We start from the raw sequence: 21,243 nt of genomic DNA, 5'->3' as shown, positions 1-21,243 counted from the left end.
ATAAGATTGCTTGTGTTTACCGGTGGGTGCTTATGTGAATGCAGACTTCGTTTATATTAATTGTTTCTCCTGTTGATTCCTGAAATACAAGGTAACTTAAAAAGTTCTTGCTGTTCTAGAGTAATGATAAACAAAGAGCAATACAGTGGACGGTGCGTCCATCATCTTTCGCCAATGTTCTTGCAGCAGCATAATATCCTGGTGATAAAACTCGGGCGGTTGTGGATGCAAAGAACTCCGTGAGTGTGTTAGGCAGGTCTCCCTCATTTGAGAAGGATCTCCCACGGAGATGGTTGTCAAGGGAATAAAACAAGTGGTAATGTTGGCACAAGGTCCGATGAATATGTTGCATGGTACAGTCTCTCCCAGCTACGTTGCTGGAAGGTCTCCCGGGTCCTCTTTGCAATATGTGACTTGGCATGGTCGTGCAGGAACAGCACACCCTTGCGATTCACCAATGTCGGCGCCTCCTGCCGCAATGCATGATGCACCTTTTGAAACTGCTGAAAGTAAAGGTCAGAAGTGATGATTTGACCAGGTAAATGAGCTCGTAATGCACCACTTGCCGATAGTTCCACCATATAGAAAGCATAAGCTTTTGTGGGTGCAGAGGTGGTCTTGCGGTGTGAGGAACGGGATTACGTAGCGACAACCAATGTTTGGTACGATTGGAAGTGTCATAGAGGACCTATTTTTCGTCTCCAGTGAGCAAGCGACCAAAAATGGGTGTGTTCAGGTACCTAGTGAACAAGAATAAACAGACTGTCGCTCGTTGTTTCTTGTTGGCTGCTGACAATATGTGGAGTACCCACTTGCTTAACTTGTATGGCTTCCCTATCCCATGCAGGTGCAGTCTGACTGTTTCAGTAAAAACATGGAACCTTTCTGCAAGTTCATCATTTATGACTGCTTTAAGCGCCTCGTCATCCAACACATGTGATCGTCCACTGCGAGGTTCACATCTCCCGAACGGAATTCGTGGAACCAAAGCCTGGTAGTGCATTCGTTCACGGCATTCTCCCCAAATGCCTGGCATATGCGGTGACTTGATGCGACAGCGGACAGGCCCATTTTAAAGTCATATAACAAACACACGTAAACAAGTTGCTTCGATACCTCCATTTTTCTTCGACACTGAAGAGGTGTAACTGGTGTGTGTGCGCGCAACGTGCCTGTATTAGTGAAGGTCGATGGTCAGACTAACTTCCGATCGCTTGGCTGGCACGTGCATTATTTTGTTTCCTCTCTGTGAGCACATGATTGATGGAACGTCAAAAACTGCAAGAATCTTTTCACCTTGTATTTACCCAATGAAATTTCTCGATTAGAGAGTGTGCAACAGTAAATGGCTATATTATTTATTAATGCGTGAGAAACCAAATATTCTAATTTATTATTGTAATTTTCTGTGAGTTCACCTTAGTTATAAATTAAATAGTAATATTTAGCAGTATAATTATTTTGAATCTAGACAGTGATATTTGTATTAGTTTTCTAAGAACTCGACAACTTGTTTCACTTTTCTTTACAGCCGATTTATTATTAATTTGCCGCAGGAGGAACGTAATAATCTTATTAGAATATGTTTTCAAATAGAGCTGGCGCATTGGTTTTACTTAGATTTTTATTGTACCCAAGGTAATGAGGAATTGAAACCATGTGGCATGAAAGAGTTCGCTACTCACATGTTTCAGGTAAGTGTATATTTTATGATGATACTTATAATAATAATTTAAAAAAAAAAAAGCTAGAGGAAGTAGAACATTTGCATGTTTTCATGAATGTTGAGTTGTAGAGTAATCAATCAAAACTTTTTGTTTAAATATGAAATCTGCTGTAGCTAAACTTCATTTTCAAGCCCCCCCCTCTCTCTCTCCCTCCCTCCCAAGAGTGGAAGGAGGAGATTCGGACTAATAACAACCCCCGTGAGTACACCCCTATCAATACACCATAGTTCCTCCTTCCAAATTTATTCAGTCTTTAGTAGAAGGATTTTTACTTCATTGCAGAAGGAAATGTTGTTAGATAAGCGAGTGTATGTTAATTTACCCAAAAATTACATAATTCGGCAACATATTTCAACTTTCAATGAATATGAAGCCATTCCACGTCAAATTACCTAGGTGGCTGAAACGGATCGACCTGTCCTCAACATTTCATAATACATACTTAAGTTACGTTAGATTAGAATTATATCCTTTCTTCTTTGCTGTACACAGTTCGATCGTCATTGTTTGCCTTTTCGATGTTCAGATTTCTTCCCTGCTGGCAACGCCAGCTAGGTGGGCAGCGAGGGAGTGCTGACTCGAAAGCAGGTGGAGGTAAGGAATATCTAGAACATACTCTTAAATCAGTCTATGCTTTAAATTTGTTTAAGGTAACATTTAGTAAAATTTTCCTTTATCATCGTATTATTACATCATCAATATATTTTTTAAATCCATAATTATTACGTACATTTTGAGATAAATATTTGTCGTCTTATTTCGTAGACAATAATTAAATTTTGGGAATGGAAGGGAGTAGACGCAGGGTTATTTCCGTTACGCCTCGAACTCCGCCATTGTGCTTTTAGACTAGTAAACGCACAAAACTTTTGTCTGGCAGAAAACTATAATTTCCAGCGATATAGTCTCCAAGAGATTATAGATAGTATGTGTGGGAGGTGAAGCCAACGACATGTTCAAACAGTTAGTAGTTTTAGTAGTGAATATATGTTGTGATTTACAAATTTCAACTTAAATGCAGCCCTCACAGTCGTGCAAGTATTGGGGTCTCGTAGAAATTATCCTATAATACAAGTCCTCCGACACAATTAGACAGATTTGAAGTAATAATATTAACTGCCGTCTGTGGTAGCCAGAACAGGTAAATCGTATATAAAAAATAAAAGCTATTGGATGGTGTAGGAGGTTATTCCAAAGCCATGAGCGAGAGGTCTGCTTAAAAGCCAACATAGGGGAACAGAGGTTCCATTATAATTTTTGCTGTTTTTCTGCTATTACTGTGATTTTTCGAGTAAAATGACTGGAAAATGAAAATTTCTGCTACTAAGCCTCCGGTATATTTGGACGTCTTTCACTCTTTTCTATCGTTTATCTTCCACTTGCTATTTTGAGTTCTCACGTGTTTCTAATAATTACTTTATATTTGTTCTGAGGATTTAATACAGAAGATTGTCCACGATAAAAATAGTCAATTTTTAACCACTTACCTCGCTAGTAAATCTCCTTTCTCCACGACTGCTTGTGGTCGATGTAACGGCCACGCTCCCGAACGATCCCCGGGTAGCATAGTTTCCACTGTAGCAACTCCTACGTAGAATGGAAACGAGAATATTTCTCTATATCGCTTTGTCAACTTTCCAAAGATCCTGCAAGATACGGAAACGGCGCTGATCTAGTGTCTGCTTAACGGGATGATCTACCTTTTCTCGGCACAAAATTTTTTATATTGGACCTTATGGAGAGAACATGACTACCGAATTTCCTCAGTTTCTAAGGAACTAGGTATCTGTAATGGGAAAGAAAATTTTGCAGCATTCTACAGAAGTTTATTAACGGGTTGAAATACTTAAATTGTATATTTGTCTGCTAGGTTAGCAGAAATAAATTATTAAAAAATAAATAAATTAGTTTCTTTTTATACAAATTAAAATATGTTTAACTTTGGAACCAATTATGGTAGAAAGATCAACTTTTTTTTTGTTTTATTCCTTGAGAAGAAACGACTCTAATAGTTTTAATCACAACCATATCTGATACGCCAATTAAAAAATAGTATCTTAATATAAGTATTAAAGTCCACCTGTCAAGAAGTTTGACGAGGGTAAGGCATCCGCGCCCACCCTTTTCTTTTGTTTTCGTCCCGAGAGATATGAAGGGAAGGGTCTTCACAAATCTCTTTCAGCTATGTACACAGACCGTTGTCACAGCAGGTGTCAATGCGAATGTAAACATCCTGTCCTCACGTTCAATAGCCCAAGTTCGGCCGCTTTCTCTCTCTCTCTCTCTCTCTTTTTTCTCTCTCTTCCGAGGAGGTGTTTCTACCCTGTAAGAAAATTATAGATATGTAGAGAAAATGGAGATCAATTATTTCTGATAGCCAGATGATAGACAAGCATTCTAAAATGCCTTCGAATTCCAAAAATGTATCGACCATAACTTTACCATCTGGTTATTTTATATTATTATTATTATTATTATTATTATTATTATTATTATTATTATTATTATTATTATTATTATTATTTGAAGTTAGAGTGTAAAGCCACGAAGATACCAATAACTCTATTGGCTAAACATACACATAGCTGCCCCCATTCAGAACATCCCTTTGTGCGTTAGAAAACATGCTATAACAATGCGCCCCTCGCAAAAATCTAATTCAACTCTTATTGACCTCAGTAGCGCTTACTAATAGCGTAAATGCTATAAATCAGGCATTTGCAAGTAGGAACAGGGATTGGCCGAATCACAGAAATCTTACTGTCGTCACGGGCTGTAAAAGGTAATATATGACATTTTCACAAGACATAATTATCGGACCTACCGTAGTCGGGTCAAGACTCCACTTAGGAATTAACAGGTGCCCTATCCAAAAATACATGTTTCAGAATCCTAAGGTACTCACGCAACAATTTTTTATAGAGGGGCTTTAGCTACGGGCATATAATTTGAAGTAGTCACCAACTACCTCTATAAAGATCATTGCGGAAGTATATCGCAGGATTCTGAAATTTTGAGTTGGTCTATACTTTTTGTCACGACTAGCTATATACCGTATATATGCTAGTCAGTGGCCGATCCAGGGGGCGATCGCCCCCTTCCCCAGAAGAGGAAACTTTTTTATTTTATATATATAAATAAAACCCATCCCAGAGTTTGGAGCTCTTAAAAGTACCTCTAAGTAGCAGTATTACAACCCACCGCCCCCCCCCCCCCCAGAAGTCCGTCCTGGATCCGCCCCTGATGCTAGTCCTTAATACTCTACGTTGAAATTATCATAACTCTGTCATTTGAAGAAAAAAAGGAAGGAGAGCTGTTGTGCAACATAACATGATGTTGACATACTCAACCAAAACGACCAGAATGCTTCATTCGGGTAGGTTCAAGACGATTCTTAGTGCACGTACGGATACAACAGCTGTAAATTCCTGGATATTGTACAGAGTTGTCACAGGAAAACATAAGAGTAGAAGAACCTCTATTTTGAATTTGGTGGAGAAGATAATAGAGCAGAAACCTAGAGCTGCAGGTCCTTCAAGAAACTCAAGAATGTAAAAGAGAAGAGACCCTAAAAGAGGCGCTTGTTTAAATGAGAAACCTCAAACTAATTTCGTGATCAAAGGTTTGCAGTGCTATCCTAGAAATGTTGGATATTACAAGTGTCAATAGTTGAGTAATTGTGTTAGAATCATGTACAATAGTCTATTACAGAAAAAAGTCGATAGAAGTTATTCAAAGAATTCTTGTAATTTGTCAACATTATTTTCAAAGACGTAGCCTTCAATGTGAATGCATTACTAGAAAATAAAGATTATACGGGGGAACAGTCAAAAAGTTCCTGGAATATTATTGTAGCTATTTATTACCACGTACAATAGTCTATTACAGAAAAAAGTCGATAGAACATATTCAAAGAATTCTTGTAATTTGTCAATATTATTTTCAAAGACGTAGCCTTCAATGTGAATGCATTACTAGAAAATAAAGATTATACGGGGGGACAGTCAAAAAGTTCCTGGAATATTATTGTAGCTATTTATTACCACGTACAATAGTCTATTACAGAAAAAAAAGTTGATAGAACATATTCAAAGAATTCTTGTAATTTGTCAACATTATTTTCAAAGACGTAGCCTTCAATGTGAATGCATTACTAGAAAATAAAGATTATACGGGGGGACAGTCAAAAAGTTCCTGGAATATTATTGTAGCTATTTATTACCACGTACAATAGTCTATTACAGAAAAAAAAAGTTGATAGAACATATTCAAAGAATTCTTGTAATTTGTCAACATTATTTTCAAAGACGTAGCCTTCAATGTGAATGCATTACTAGAAAATAAAGATTATACGGGGGGACAGTCAAAAAGTTCCTGGAATATTATTGTAGCTATTTATTACCACGTACAATAGTCTATTCCAGAAAAAAAAAGTTGATAGAACATACTCAAAGAATTCTTGTAATTTGTCAACATTATTTTCAAAGACGTAGCCTTCAATGTGAGTGCATTACTAGAAAATAAAGATTACACGGGGGAACAGTCAAAAAGTTCCTGGAATATTATTGTAGCTATTTATTACCACGTACAATAGTCTATTACAGAAAAAAAGTTGATAGAACATATTCAAAGAATTCTTGTAATTTGTCAACATTATTTTCAAAGACGTAGCCTTCAATGTGAATGCATTACTAGAAAATAAAGATTATACGGGGGAACAGTCAAAAAGTTCCTGGAATATTATTGTAGCTATTTATTACCACGTACAATAGTCTATTACAGAAAAAAAAAGTTGATAGAACATATTCAAAGAATTCTTGTAATTTGTCAACATTATTTTCAAAGACGTAGCCTTCAATGTGAATGCATTACTAGAAAATAAAGATTATACGGGGGGACAGTCAAAAAGTTCCTGGAATATTATTGTAGCTATTTATTACCACGTACAATAGTCTATTCCAGAAAAAAAAGTTGATAGAACATACTCAAAGAATTCTTGTAATTTGTCAACATTATTTTCAAAGACGTAGCCTTCAATGTGAGTGCATTACTAGAAAATAAAGATTACACGGGGGGACAGTCAAAAAGTTCCTGGAATATTATTGTAGCTATTTATTACCACGTACAATAGTCTATTACAGAAAAAAAGTTGATAGAACATATTCAAAGAATTCTTGTAATTTGTCAACATTATTTTCAAAGACGTAGCCTTCAATGTGAATGCATTACTAGAAAATAAAGATTATACGGGGGAACAGTCAAAAAGTTCCTGGAATATTATTGTAGCTATTTATTACCACGTACAATAGTCTATTACAGAAAAAAAAAGTTGATAGAACATATTCAAAGAATTCTTGTAATTTGTCAACATTATTTTCAAAGACGTAGCCTTCAATGTGAATGCATTACTAGAAAATAAAGATTATACGGGGGGACAGTCAAAAAGTTCCTGGAATATTATTGCAGCTATTTATTACCACGTAGAATAGTCTATTACAGAAAAAAGTCGATAGAACATATTCAAAGAATTCTTGTAATTTGTCAACATTATTTTCAAAGACGTAGCCTTCAATGTGAATGCATTACTAGAAAATAAAGATTATACGGGGGACAGTCAAAAAGTTCCTGGAATATTATTGTAGCTATTTATTACCACGTACAATAGTCTATTACAGAAAAAAGTCGATAGAACATATTCAAAGAATTCTTGTAATTTGTCAACATTATTTTCAAAGACGTAGCCTTCAATGTGAATGCATTACTAGAAAATAAAGATTATACGGGGGGACAGTCAAAAAGTTCCTGGAATATTATTGTAGCTATTTATTACCACGTACAATAGTCTATTACAGAAAAAAGTCGATAGAACATATTCAAAGAATTCTTGTAATTTGTCAACATTATTTTCAGACGTAGCCTTAAAATACAAAGATGGAGTATTTTAAATTTCCCTCGCCCCCTCAGGAGACGCTTCTTCAATGAGACCGTATCCTGCCTCTTTCTCCCATTCTCTAGGCTCTAGGCCAATTAGGACTGACAGGCATTTGAATAAGTCCATTACTTGGTTGCCTAGTAATTAGCCATCATATTGGCTGCCATATTGGATTTAGACAAATGTTCTCTCATGTTACCATGTAAAATATGTCTTGTCGTGATGAAAGCTACCAGAAAAAGTAGGTTTCGCTTAGTCCTGAGGAAGTACGCTACATCCTAGAGTAATGCGTGTATATACGCATTTGTAACTTTGTACAGTTAATCGTTAGACAACAGTGTTGCCAGGTTGTAAGGTTTCTAAGTGGCAATAAACAATGCCATATTTAAATTCATCGGCCTCAAAAACCTATACTTTGACACCAAAATTATCTTTCTAAGTGCCTTGGTTCACGATCTCTCTCTTTATATATATATATATATTGGAAAATGACGGCTACCAGGAAAACACCTCAAATTTGAAATATATTCCCAAGACATTATTAAAAAAACTTAGGGGATATTTTTTTTACGGACACCTATATATGGGGGCCAGGACTTTACATTGTCGGAATCCTGTGGGGGCACCCCTCTCTTCCCCCCTTCCCTTCGCCACTACTGTATGCTATAATATTTGTCCGGAAGGGGGAAAAATCCCAAAATAACAGCGTTCTTCCCGCGCACTCTAGAATGCATCTTGATGAACTTCCAGAGGTAACGGGGAAAAGAAGATCCTACTTCACACCACATCGTCCAGTCTCTTAGTATGGAACCATTGAGGGAGACAAACTCTATAAAGCTAACAGTATTTGGCAGCTGACAGGTAATCTCAGAAACTGGTCGAGAACCTGTTTCATTCAGACATCCACCCCCTTCCCCCTCCATTTCACCAACCCCCGCCCTTTCCGCGGCCAAGCTTAGAGTGGGGCGTGACTTACCCTCGTCAAACTTTGACAGGTGGACTTTAATACTTATATTAAAATACTATTTTTTAATTGGCGTATCAGATATGGTTGTGATTAAAACTATTAGAGTCGTTTCTTCTCAAGGAATAAAACAAAAAAAAGTTGATCTTTCTACCATAATTGGTTCCAAAGTTAGACATATTATAATTTGTATAAAAAGAAACTAATTTATTTATTTTTTAATAATTTATTTCTGCTAAACTAGCAGACAAATATACAATTTAAGTATTTCAACCTGTTAATAAACTTCTGTAGGATGCTGCAAAATTTTTCTTTCCCATTAGAAATACCTAGTTCCTTAAAAACTGAAGAAATTCGGTAGCCATGTTCTCCCCATAAGGTCCAATATAAAAATTTTTGTGCCAAGAAAAGGTAGATCATCCCGTTAAGGAGTATAAACCTATAGTAGTCTGTTGGTAAGACGTCCGGGGATTTTACAGGAATCCACGAAAATAGGACTACTCAAATTCCGGTTCTTCCTGTCGTCCTAGCGTAGAATGCTTGGGATGATCGAGCTGTATGGCTGGAGACCGTGTCCCTATATATTCATGCATTTATGATCTCGTTACCATACAAATGGGAAATGTGTGTGACATACAGAGGGTCCATAACTTTCTCCTGGAAGTCAACTGCGTTGACTTTGGTGTTGAAAGGCATTTCGACGAGTGGTAGCGTTCCCCGATTGCAATGACCTGCCGCCACTAGAAATCCCCGGCTGCATTTCAAAGTGAGAATAGTTTTTGTGTACTGTGTGACGGTAGAAAATGGATTGAACTCTGTTGGTCTTATATATGTAGAGCCATCCCTTATCCAGGGTACACACCTATTCACTTGTTCCTCGTATATTATATTTCATATAGTTTTCTGGCATTTGTGAACTTCTCCTGGATTTGCCACTCAGCGAGGCGTGACTGCGCGCTTTGTGACGCGCTTTTTTGACGATGCTGGAAAATGTGTCTTAAGATTTGGGCTAATTTCCCTGTGTTGGAAGATTGACCTGTGACACTGCTCTCCTAACTGTGTGCACTGTATCGGGAGTTCTGAATGTTACCGCTTGAGTCTCTGTAGCACATCGCAGACTGGTGAGACCACCAGTCTTGCTCATGATCAAGCCCTCTTCTTACTATTTCACTATTGTTGAATGGCTGGTACTGGCGGCGGAAAGTGGACAAATGATCCGCTCCCAGAAAGTTGTTACTTTTACATTTATCGTTCCATGGATCGCACTCAACGAATATTGTTATCAAATACAACACTGTGTTTACCATCCAAGAATGATCCGGGAATTTGAAACGGTTGGAGAGAAATGGGAATTAGCCGGCAATTTTCTGATTATACAAGAAAATCCTAGAAAATGGTTTATGCAAAATATACTGTCCGTTTGCTTTCTTGCAATAGATTTTACGATTAAATTACGTTTGCAACATATGATAAACGGTAACGAAGATGCTACGTAATACATACATCATCTGCTTTTAAAATGGCTGCTGTTTTTGTGACAGGGATGTTATGTGAGATGAGATATGAGCCTCGGTCGTTTTTCTGTTTCCAGCTTGCTCCCAGGTGCAGTCTTAACAAAAAAGAATTCTCCATCTAGTACCCTGTGTTTTAAAACACCCCTTAATTGACAGAATATTGATTAAAATAAAATGAAGAAAATTTGTCATTACTTTTTTCATATGAAAAATAAATTATAAGTTTTTTAAAACAGGCTTTCTTTTAAAATCGTACTAAAAAGTAAAAAAAAAAACAACCTTTTTTTGTAGATCACGATTATTAAAAATTAATTTTCAGGATACTTGGAAGATGGATTTCCCATGGGTAAAGAATGGACCTGCGATTGGCAACGAAACTTCTTTGTGTAACAAAACAAACATATACTACAGATGGTGACCAGAAAAATGGAAACACCTGTAGTTGGCAACACGTCAGATGTATGGGTTGGCAGTGGTGTCGTGGCGCCCGCAGCGCCGTACCGCTGGTGGTGGTGTGTTAGGTCGGTCTCCATACTACGCCAGGCGCAGTGGAACAGCAGTGTCCAGTGGCTGCAGCAGACGGAGGTAGTGTAAAATGGGAGACCTCTCAGATTTTCAAAGAGGGCAAATTGTTGGTGCGCGGTTATGTGGAGTGAGTGTGACGGCAGTGGCTACTGTGTTAGGTGTGTCGCATGGGACAGTGTCGAAGGTGATGACGGCCTACACAACACACGGGAAAACCACATCGGGGAAGCGGAACAGTGGGCGAAAGAAAATCATGAGTGACAGGTCACGTTGGGTATTAAAGCGCACTGTCACGCAGAACCGTCGTGCCACTGCGTAGCAAGTGACGGAGGAACTCAATCTGCACCTCCCCCACCCTGTTTCGACAATCACAGTCCGCCGCGAATTACATGACATGAACTTACGGGGTCGTGTTGCACGGGCCAAACCGCTCATCCGGGACCATAACGCTTTCGCACGCCGCAAATGGCGCCGCGACCATGCAACCCTATTCCCAACCTTGGGCCGTGTTTATGTGTGGAGAACGCCCAAAGAAACTTATGATCTGCAGTGTCTCCGTCCAACTCTGAAGCATGGCGGCGGCTCGGTGATGCTGTGGGCCGCAATATCATGGTTTTCATTGGGTCCTGTGGTCACACTTAGCGGACGAATCACTGCCAACGATTATGTCGCAATTTTAGGAGACCACTTGCATCCTATGGTCCAGATGTTGTTCCCGGACAATGACGCCGTCTTCCAGGATGATAATGCACCCATTCACACAGCTGGCGTTGTTGCAGCGTGGTTTGAGGAACATCGGGATGAAGTTCAACACCTCCCCTGGCCCGCCCAATCCCCAGATCTCAACATAATTGAACATCTGTGGTCCGTCTTGGAAACACGACTCCGGCGACGATTTCCAACTCCATCCTCTCTCACAGAACTGGCCGATGCCCTGCACGAGGAATGGTGTAAAATTCCACTTGCTACCATTCACGACCTCTATGCCTCCATCCCACGTCGCATCAAGGCTGTTCTGAAGGCGAAAGGTGGCCCGACACCATATTAATCTGGTAAGTTGCAATTTCGTTCAGGTGTTTCCATTTTTCTGATCACCATCTGTATTCATTAATGGGGAGATAAGGTCTATCAAGTCATGGTAAAAGAAATAAACATGCAATAAACGAAGCACATGTCAGGAATTCTCTTCCTATTGGTACATGTTTATTAAAAACTGTGTCTGCTACACAGAAATCCCCATCTTCTTTTCATGAGCCAATAACCCAGCACATCTGGAGCCTCTCTTGCGTCATCGTGTTACCTTTATCAGCTGCTGTAGCAGAATGGACATCTGCTGTGTCTGAGATGCCTGATCTTCTACACTCAAAGAAATTATGCAAAGTAACCGAAAATGAAATTCTTTGATGTATTCAAACGTATACGCCATATGTCTGTACGAAATGCAGAAAGCAGTAATAATTTATTTAAAGAATGTTCAAAGATAGTGAGATAACAAGTAGTGTGAGAGTAGGAAAGGATAAGATATCATATACAGTTGTATGTAGACTTGAGCCTTATTTTAAAATTCAGTTAATGCAATTGATAAACATGAGTGATTTCATTGATGTTAGGTTTGGTGAAATGATGAAGAAAGTCTTACAGAAACAACAAATATACTTAATGATAAGATTTTGGGACAGCTCAAAAAATCAAGCAGTATCACGCTTCTATTTATCCCAGTTTCTTCATAAAACTACTGCTTCAGATCTGTCGGGAAGTCTAAGAAATGGCATCGAAGGTTTAGATGAAAAGACAACAATCCAGTTGCCAGTGGACAGTATTAATGTCAATTTCAAACTTTTTGACACCTTCAGGAAAGAGCTATCTTCAGATGAGTGCAGACAACTGCTTGTGGTCTTCACGTTGTGAATAGAGCATTCAAAACTCGATTGAGCAGTACCCCTTGCTATCTTCTTGCCTTTTTCAGGAATCTGAACAATCTGTTTAGAGACTCACCTAGTCGCAATTGGTACACTTATAACTATCACTAATTGTTCACTATGCACACTAAATTTTGTAGTGTTAGATGGCTTGAGAACATTGAAGTAGCCAGAAGAGCCTTAGATACTATTGCAAATGTTAAGAAATTCGTTGTTTTTGTCATATCAGTTCTTGTCATGTATAGCTGCTTCTATGGCACAGAATGGAGATAGGCAGTGCAGGGAACTTATTAGTCAAGGAGTAAAAACTGATATAAAACTTACTCCAAGAAGGAAACGAGATTAGATACTTCTGTATAGGCCTAGTCAAAAATGAAGAGTTCCTGTATTTGAAAGAGAAAAGAAAACAATGACCATATTCTTGACCATCTCGCTGAAGAATGCTTCCGATGAGAAAGGCTTCTCAGTCAACGGAGATATTTTAGTGGAAAATCTCCGTGAAGATTCAAGTATTACATAACGATTAGTAATACGATTCCATAATAGACGCAGGAGGATTGGACAGATTTGAAATCGGTAAGAATTTGCTGCTTTCGGTTAAGAACGCTAACTCACGTTGGAAAGTGGCCTTTGCAAGAAAAGCGAGAAAAGAAGTCTGCAGAAAAAATAACCAAAGAGAAGAAAAGGAAAGCAACAGTAATGACAGGAATTGGGAGCCAAAAAGCAAAGACTTATGATCGAATCCCAGAAATCTTTGCCCGTAATTGACGAACAAATTAAAGTAGTTACAAAGGATTAACTTGAAAGTCAAGGATGAAGCAATCAGTCAAGGATTTGGAACTGTTTAGCTTCTTAGAAGTAGTAATGTTGGTGCCGAGTAATGTGTTGATTGCTTAGAAAATTGCCTTCGTTACCAAATATTTTTGTCAAGTTAATATATTTGTATTTTATTATGTTCAAACATTTAAGATTGAAACTCAGTAATGAGTATATTTAAAGATATGATACCATGGCAAATATATTATTTATTCGTGCGAAATATGTTAATTTCAGGAAAATCAGAAAATTGGCCGGGAATTCAAAGAGTGGAAATTAGTAGACATCATGCACAGGCCACAGTGTGGCCAGCAATGTATCGGAACATTGCACTGATTAAATTCTTTGTTCAAGAGGTTCGGTGAATTCGACTATTTTGATCGTGGGCAAACTTCACTAACGGCAACAATGATTTATCTTGTCAGTATTAGAAATTGTTGTGTCCAGGAACAGCTATAGTAATATAATTAGACACTAAGCAGTCTCACTCTAGCTGGCATCCCTCCTCCAAATTCGACCCAAAATAAAGACAGTATCTTATGATTAATATCTATTAGTTATCGGGACTTTTGAGTAATTCAGTCTATTGGCCTTTCATTTTTGTTCAAAATAATTGTCTCCTCTTCTTTCCCTTCGTCTTTTCCCACTTACGTGGGGGGGGGGGGGTCGACTTTCCTCATGAGTCTTCTCCATAAAGCCCTGTTCCGTAGTTCTTCCCCTGTTAGACTTTTCTTCCTGATGTCATTCTTAATCAGGTCCATCCATTTTCTTCTTGTTCTCCTACTTCTCTTCCCATCCATTTCCATTGCCATTACTCTTCTGACCCCATAGTCATGTGTTCGTATTAAATAACCATACCAATGCAGTCTTCCTTCTTGAATTTTATATATCTCTACAACCTTGGTTGTTCCCCTTATTTTCTCATTTCTCACTCTGTATCTTCTTGTTATCTCTCATTCTCATTTCAGTAACGTTTAATCTTTCGTTATATACTTTCTTTATAGACCACGTTTCTGCTCCGTAAATCATTGCTGGTCTAACAACTGTTTTGTAAATCATCCTTTTATTCTTTATCATGATTTTGCAATCACATAGCACGCCACATACTTCCAATTTCGCCATTCCTCTTGAATTCTGCCCATTTTCACGTCCAAGTCGCCATTCTTGGCAACAGATGAGCGTAAATATTTAAAATTCTTCATTTCATTCAGTATGTCTTCCTGAAGCCTTACATCCCCATTTCCTTCTTCGTTAAATTCCAGATAGTCTGTTTTCTTTCTACTAATTTTTAGGCTTGTGTCTTCTGGACTCAATTTCTTCTGTTAGTGTTGCGTAGTACAGTATCATCGTCAACATCATACACCGGGAGCTTCATCCCTCAGATTTTGAGTGATAACATCCATGACAGTGTTGAAAAGTTACGGGCTTAAGGTGTAATCCAACCCAAACAGGGATTTGACGTGTTAATCCCTCACTACTTACTTTGCTCGTATCTGCTGTATACATATCCTGGATTAACCGTACATATTTATCTGGCACTCCTTTCTTCCTCGAACATCTCTATACTTCCTGTCGTATGTGACATTAGTTTGATTCATCTGTAGTTTCCGCAGTCCTGTATATCTCCCTTCTTTAAAATGGTAGTGGCACGGTGGCTCAGTGGTAGAGCGCTTACATCTGGTGCATTGGGTCTCTGGTTCGATCCCCGACCAAGTAAGTTTGTGTTGGAGAACATCGTGCTTTGGGTTTTCTCGGGATACTCCCGTTTCCTCCTACTTTCTCATTCCACCAATTATTCCTTCATCATTCACTTGCTTTAATTATCGTCTCCCTTTGCCTAACAGGCATAATCGTGGGACGTTGAACTTAAAGATTTCATTTCATTTTCCTTAAAAATGGTACAATAACACTATCCTTCCATGTCTCTACGTTATAATTACTGTATAGGTGAAGTATAGCCCTGTTATTTTGTGTTGTATCTCGTATAATAATTCATACAGATAATTAGTATTAAGATTTCCATTTTGTTAAGACGCGTTTGCACTTCTTATTCGTTGAATTCCACTTTAAAGCTTCCCAGTTATTACACTTGTCAACTATGCTATGCGTAAGTGTCGGATCTCCTTTGTCCAGGCATACGACGAAGATGAAATGCTCAAGAAAATGTTCCTTGGGAAATTCCCATACAATTGTAATTGTACTATGGTCATACAACACAAATGAGCCATTGGCTCGAGCCAGTAGTGTTGACAGAGGCTCGGCTCACGGCTGTTACCACCAAACCGAGCCGGCTCGAGCCCTCGGCTCATTTGGGCCGAACCGAGCCAAGCCGATGGCTCACCTGGGCCGAGCCGAACCGAGCGGGTGGCTCATCGTAACCGAGCCGGCTCGAGCCGATGGCTCGCCTGAGCTAAGCCGAACCGAGCCAATGGCTCATCGCAACTGAGCCGGCTCGAGCCGATGACTCAGGTGAACCGAGCCGGTTGATTGCAACATCGTCCTGATTAACAACAAAGAAAAAATACAAGTTCGCTTAGAAATATTTTTTCACTTATTGATAAATAGATGGAAGGCATATAACAAAACAAGTCTAGATGAACACAAAGGATGCCTTTAAAAAAAAAAAAAAACTACACGACCTTAAAAATAATAGTTGTAGGTGTACTCGAACTTTTACATATTTCTACTATTATTTAATTAGTTTCTTGAATGATATTTACAACAGAGATCCAACTAATGCCCACTGATTTAAGAGATTGATTAACAAATCAGTTACTACAAACTCAAATATAAAACATTTTGTTTGTCTTCAGTAATCCAACTTCGAAAATTGGGCTTTTGTTTTAACATTTCGTAGCACGTTGTTAATAACTTTAATCTAATGTTGTCAACAGCTCGAGCGGCTCGGTCCACGGCTCAATCACCCAACAGTGAGTCAACAGCTCACCCAACTGAGCCGGCTCGAGCCCTCGGCTCACTTGGGCCGAACCGAGCCAAGCCGAGCCAGCTCGAGCTGATGGCTCACCTGAGCCAAACCAAACCGAGCCGATGGCTCAGTTGAACCTAGCCGAGCCGAGCCGGTTGACATCACTACACTACAGCGTGTCCTTGTAGGCCCGCGCAGCGAATCATGATTATTATTATTATTATTTTCGAAGAAAGGACAGTGTTTTCTCCCTTCAATAATGAAACAAAAATATGTTTTGGACCTGAGAACATTAGATAAAGCTATAGGAATCTATTTAGAAGACATTAAAAAATCATAGCAAGAAATGGAAAAATAAGGTATTTACACATTAACTCCAAGGTTGCAATATGTTGTTACTTGGCTGTCAAAAAGTTAATTGCCAATGTATGTCGTCGATGTAATATTATTTGAAAAGGAAAATTTGTGTTGATTAATGACAAACTATCCTCCATTTAGTGAATTAAGTGAATTAATATTTGAATCTTTCATCTGCAAAATTAAGACTGAAACCCTGCGAGCATAAATTTCAGGAATTAACTCATAAAAATCGAACATTTTTATCCACTTGCAAGTGTTAAAAGTAAATTCATGCTCTTTATGTCCGGAATGGCAGGAGGCTAATATTTCATATGTAAATTTAAATTTATTTGAATCGAGGACATTATTTAAATAGAAATAAAATTTCCTATAGAAATATGACTGAAGTATCATATTTTATAATAAAGTTTAATAACTGTTTAGATAACTGGATGATATTTTCCTTTTCTTTCTTTTCTTTTTTTTTTTTCTTTCTTCGAAAGGAGCTGGAACAAGAACTTGTCCTAGAAAGTACAAAAAATATTTCATGTATGGTCCGGATTCATTGCCTACTTCCTTTTCTAATTTTTTGTCTTTTTCTATAGAGCTTTTCCTATTCCTGTCTTTATCAATTTCTTCACCCCATTCCCTCTCCTCCTACTTGTCGGATTCGGATCAAACGATGGGTTTAGGTCAGGCCGTTTGGCGTGTAAAATTTTAGTTCCGTTGCGCGCTGTTAGGGTCCTGACCTCTAACTTGTTAGTTTGCTGAGGTGTCAGTTTGGCTTTCGCAGTTTCACGAACTTTAGTTCTTTAGTTCAAATTGATACAATACTCTGCATACAACTCAGATCTCTGTCATTCAGATTTCATTTGTTTCGCTTCCTCCCCCATTTTCTACAAGAATAACGGTTTGAAACCGTTGACAATGTAGAAAAACAATGCGCAAGGTTTTGATATTCAGATCTGGCGGATGTCGTGGAATATTGGCAGAAAAACTATTCGACTCCATGGACTTAGTTTACAGAGTAAGGTACACGTTCATGTTTTTTACGTATATCATTATTTCACACACACACACACACAAAAGCGATCGAACTTATGAGTCTCCTATCATATGCAGGATGCTCAAGTCGGAGTCTGTCCTTTGAATGAAGAAACAAATTCAGTATTTGTGCTGGATACTGAAACCTGCATTCCATTGTTGTGAGTGGTCGACATGTTAAGCTAAAAACGAATGCAACTAGGGACATCGGTAGAGGGATACCTGGACTAACTCTAAAATTTTATTTGAGTACATTATTTACATCATGTGAAAAATCTGTATAAGAAAAATAGTGTTGACAACGACCACGTCATTATGTTGCTTTCAATACGATGTACAATATCTGTCCTCACTATACTCAGTTCGTTTTCCATACACATATTTTGTTGTCCTGTATTATTATTATTATTATTATTATTATTATTATTATTATTATTATTACTATTGTGATGACGATTGGTCTCCTTTATTCTACAGCACATTCCGTTCCTGCAACCTTGCTCGAAGAATCTACAGTCCATTTTGGAAGAATGGAGAGAATATAAACAAGCAGTTCCTACGTTTGGGGCGATTTTGTTAAACTCCGACATGACAGAAGTATTACTTGTCCAAAGCTATTGGGCCAAATCCTCGTGGGGGTTTCCGAAAGGGAAGGTAAATGAACAAGAAGAACCATGGCACTGTGCTGTACGTGAGGTAAGTGTAGTTTAAGATGATGCAAAACATATTATGGAATTGAACAAGTGAGTGATCATACTTTAAGAAAAAGTGAAAAACAGAGTAGCATCTTCGGGTTTTTTTCTTTTTTTTTTTTTTTTTTTTTTTTTTTTTTTTTTTTTTTTTTACCTGAGTTCTAAAAGTTAGTTCTTATCGTAAAGTTAGTGCACAAAGCCATGCTATTACGTGCAGTTAATAAATTTTAAAACGTTTCCCGGAATTTGGACAGCAGGTTTTTGCCTCGTACCGATGAGAGTAAGTAAGACTGCTTGTGTGATTTCTAAATGTATTTCAAATAGATTAATAATCAAAATAATATGTAAAATTACATGTGTAGTGTGACAGTTATTGCAGAATTACATTTAAAACTCACACATACAAACGATGTTCATTTAATTCCCAGACAATACTGTATGCTGTTAGCTTCAAAGAATCTTCCTCCTGCTGCTATACAGTTTGTCCAACATCGGCGCCACACTCCGAACCATGCTGGGACAATTGTTTTGGATCCAGTAGAACATTTTGTTAAGTTTTACTGAGTGTATTTAGTAACTGACATGGAATCTCCTTCCTTTCAACACGTTTCTTCAACGCAGGAAACAAAAGGGGATCATGTACGGTGATAGAGGATTCTGGAATATTCTTTTTGGCCAAGAAGTTCAATACCAACGTCGACGCAAACATGGAAGAATTGTGGCAGACGCTAATTTGCTGAAGGACACTCTCGTTGCTAAATGATTAGCTTTCATATCTTTGACGCGGGAGATTCGGGTTCTATAGAAGGTTGATCCCTCTATGTGTGTCCGACTTTGACATCTCACCAACTTTAGGAAAAACTACGGAATCACTATCGGTTGCCCTCGATACGAGCACCGTATGTTTTGGTAATAACCCAGCATCGTGAAGAGCTGTTGAAGGAAGAGCTGTTGAAGTACAGGAACGGGAATATTGAGCCACTTCTGTCAAGCTTTTCAGAGGCCACGGACACGGTGGCACGACGAGATGCAAGTGCTCTTTCCTATAGGCTAAACCCTGAAAAATCCATGGGACGCATCAGGTGACTTCACTGGTATGTTCTGGAAAGAAATATCCTGGATGTACCGGTATTTGCCGCTAGGTGTTTAAGACATCTGTGTAGAACGGGATGTAGGTGATGCCTTATCCATATGCACACGGACTTGATTTATTGCATTTACATACAAATGGGGCAAATGTTGTATATAAATTGGTGTGAGGAGATGTTGCTGATAAAATGCTGAGTTGATTTTGCAGTTTTTAGGCACTGCCTATCCGTTAACTTGCCTTCATAGCAATATCCCGCTGCAACCAGAAATCCCTTCCAGAAACTTGCTTTCCACTGACGGGTGTTTGTGTCTCGTGGGATGTACGTTATTTTTCGAATTTTGCCACAGTTTGTTACATAAATCCATGTTTCATCGAGTGTGTTAACAGATCTCCACTTTTTCCGGATATATGGTGTTTTTAGAGGTAGGGATTTTTTCTCCCTCCGATAGGTCGCAGTAAGGGCATATCCACTACATTTAAACACCGTCCAGAGCTTTAATTTGCCACGTAAGTTGCGGTTCACAGTTGACTGTGCCACGTACAATCGTCATGCCGTCACACATTGTCTAGGAGGGTTTTCCTACAGGGCCATTCGACGCAACTTCCGAGCTACAGGTGTAGTCACCATTGTACATGGTCGCTTTCTACCCCCTTTATAGGGTGAACGAATTACTGGAACATTGTGGTGTTTATATCCATTAATTATGTTCTTGATGATCGTTGACCCCAATGTGCATCCATTTTCTCTGCACTATTTTGAATCCAGTTCACGGAAAGCTTGGCGTAGAAAAGTTCTACGACGTAACCTTCCTAGAACCGGTTCATGTTGGGAGCCATGATGTGTATGTACACACACACACGCAAACTTGGCACGATACTAGAGATCTTTGGCTTTCTCCTGGTGTTTGAATCATTCGGATCGGTCGATTCTGTGAGCAGGGGGAAAGGTTTAAAATCGGACACATGTATATGGATCAACCTTCTGTATACCTGGTGGGAGCTTATGCGATTCGAATCCCGCGTTAAACTGTAGATTTATTTCTCATATACTCTCGGCGCTATAAAATAACAATAATAAAAAAAATGATAAACCAAGCTACCAGCTATTCTGATCATTTTCTACGCAGAGTGTCTGAGAACTAGAACGTCAGCAAAAATTATATATATATATATATATTATATATAATGAATTTTACTATGGTGTATGGTGCAGACTTGTCTGGCCTATTTTGGTCTGATATTGTGTACCGTAACTATTTGCTTTGTCTTAATATGTCCGTAAACCCATGAGTCATCTTCCGTGATGATTTTGAACAATGAAATCTGGTAACACGAGCCTATTAAAACGTTTATTTCTGCAGGCTTTTTGCGAACAGCAATGAACGAGGTCACCTAATCAAAGCATTGACCACCATATTTGTATTCCAACTGATGCAAGGGTGGACAAGACGAGGAACATCCTTGACATTTGACCTTTTGTAATAAACTTTATTATTAAATTTGTAATAAAATTTGTTAAGTCTTTCCTGCTGTTCCCTCTTAGAGAACAAAAATGAACACAGATTCGTTGTTCAGATTCTATTTCACATTGCAACGAGTGTTCAGGTACCACTTCCGTAGTACAGCGTCTCATGCAACACAATTGAAAATGCAGTGATGTCATCCGGCGATGTTGCCACCTCCGTTAGCAGTACTACATCGTGCTCCATGATTTTTTTTTCCGTGAGTTAAATGAACACTTCTTACGTAGAACGT

General features: G+C 38.4%; 1 protein-coding gene across 1 annotated transcript in view; it reads left to right on the top strand.

The window, feature by feature from the left end:
* The window catches only part of DCP2 (decapping mRNA 2), a 53,119-nt gene that overhangs the window by 10,629 nt on the left and 21,247 nt on the right, over window positions 1–21,243 (top strand). The window contains exons 3-4 of the mRNA XM_081734103.1: window positions 1,532–1,694; window positions 18,184–18,402. Coding sequence (XP_081590229.1) covers window positions 1,532–1,694; window positions 18,184–18,402 — 382 coding nt within the window. The remainder of the gene's footprint in view (window positions 1–1,531; window positions 1,695–18,183; window positions 18,403–21,243) is intronic.

Source organism: Thermobia domestica, chromosome 12 (assembly GCF_964235325.1).
Source record: "Thermobia domestica chromosome 12, izTheDome1.hap1.1, whole genome shotgun sequence".
Lineage (NCBI taxonomy): Eukaryota > Metazoa > Arthropoda > Insecta > Zygentoma > Lepismatidae > Thermobia > Thermobia domestica.
The sequence above is the reverse complement of the archived record's forward strand: the minus strand, read 5'-3'. Positions and strand labels throughout refer to the sequence as shown.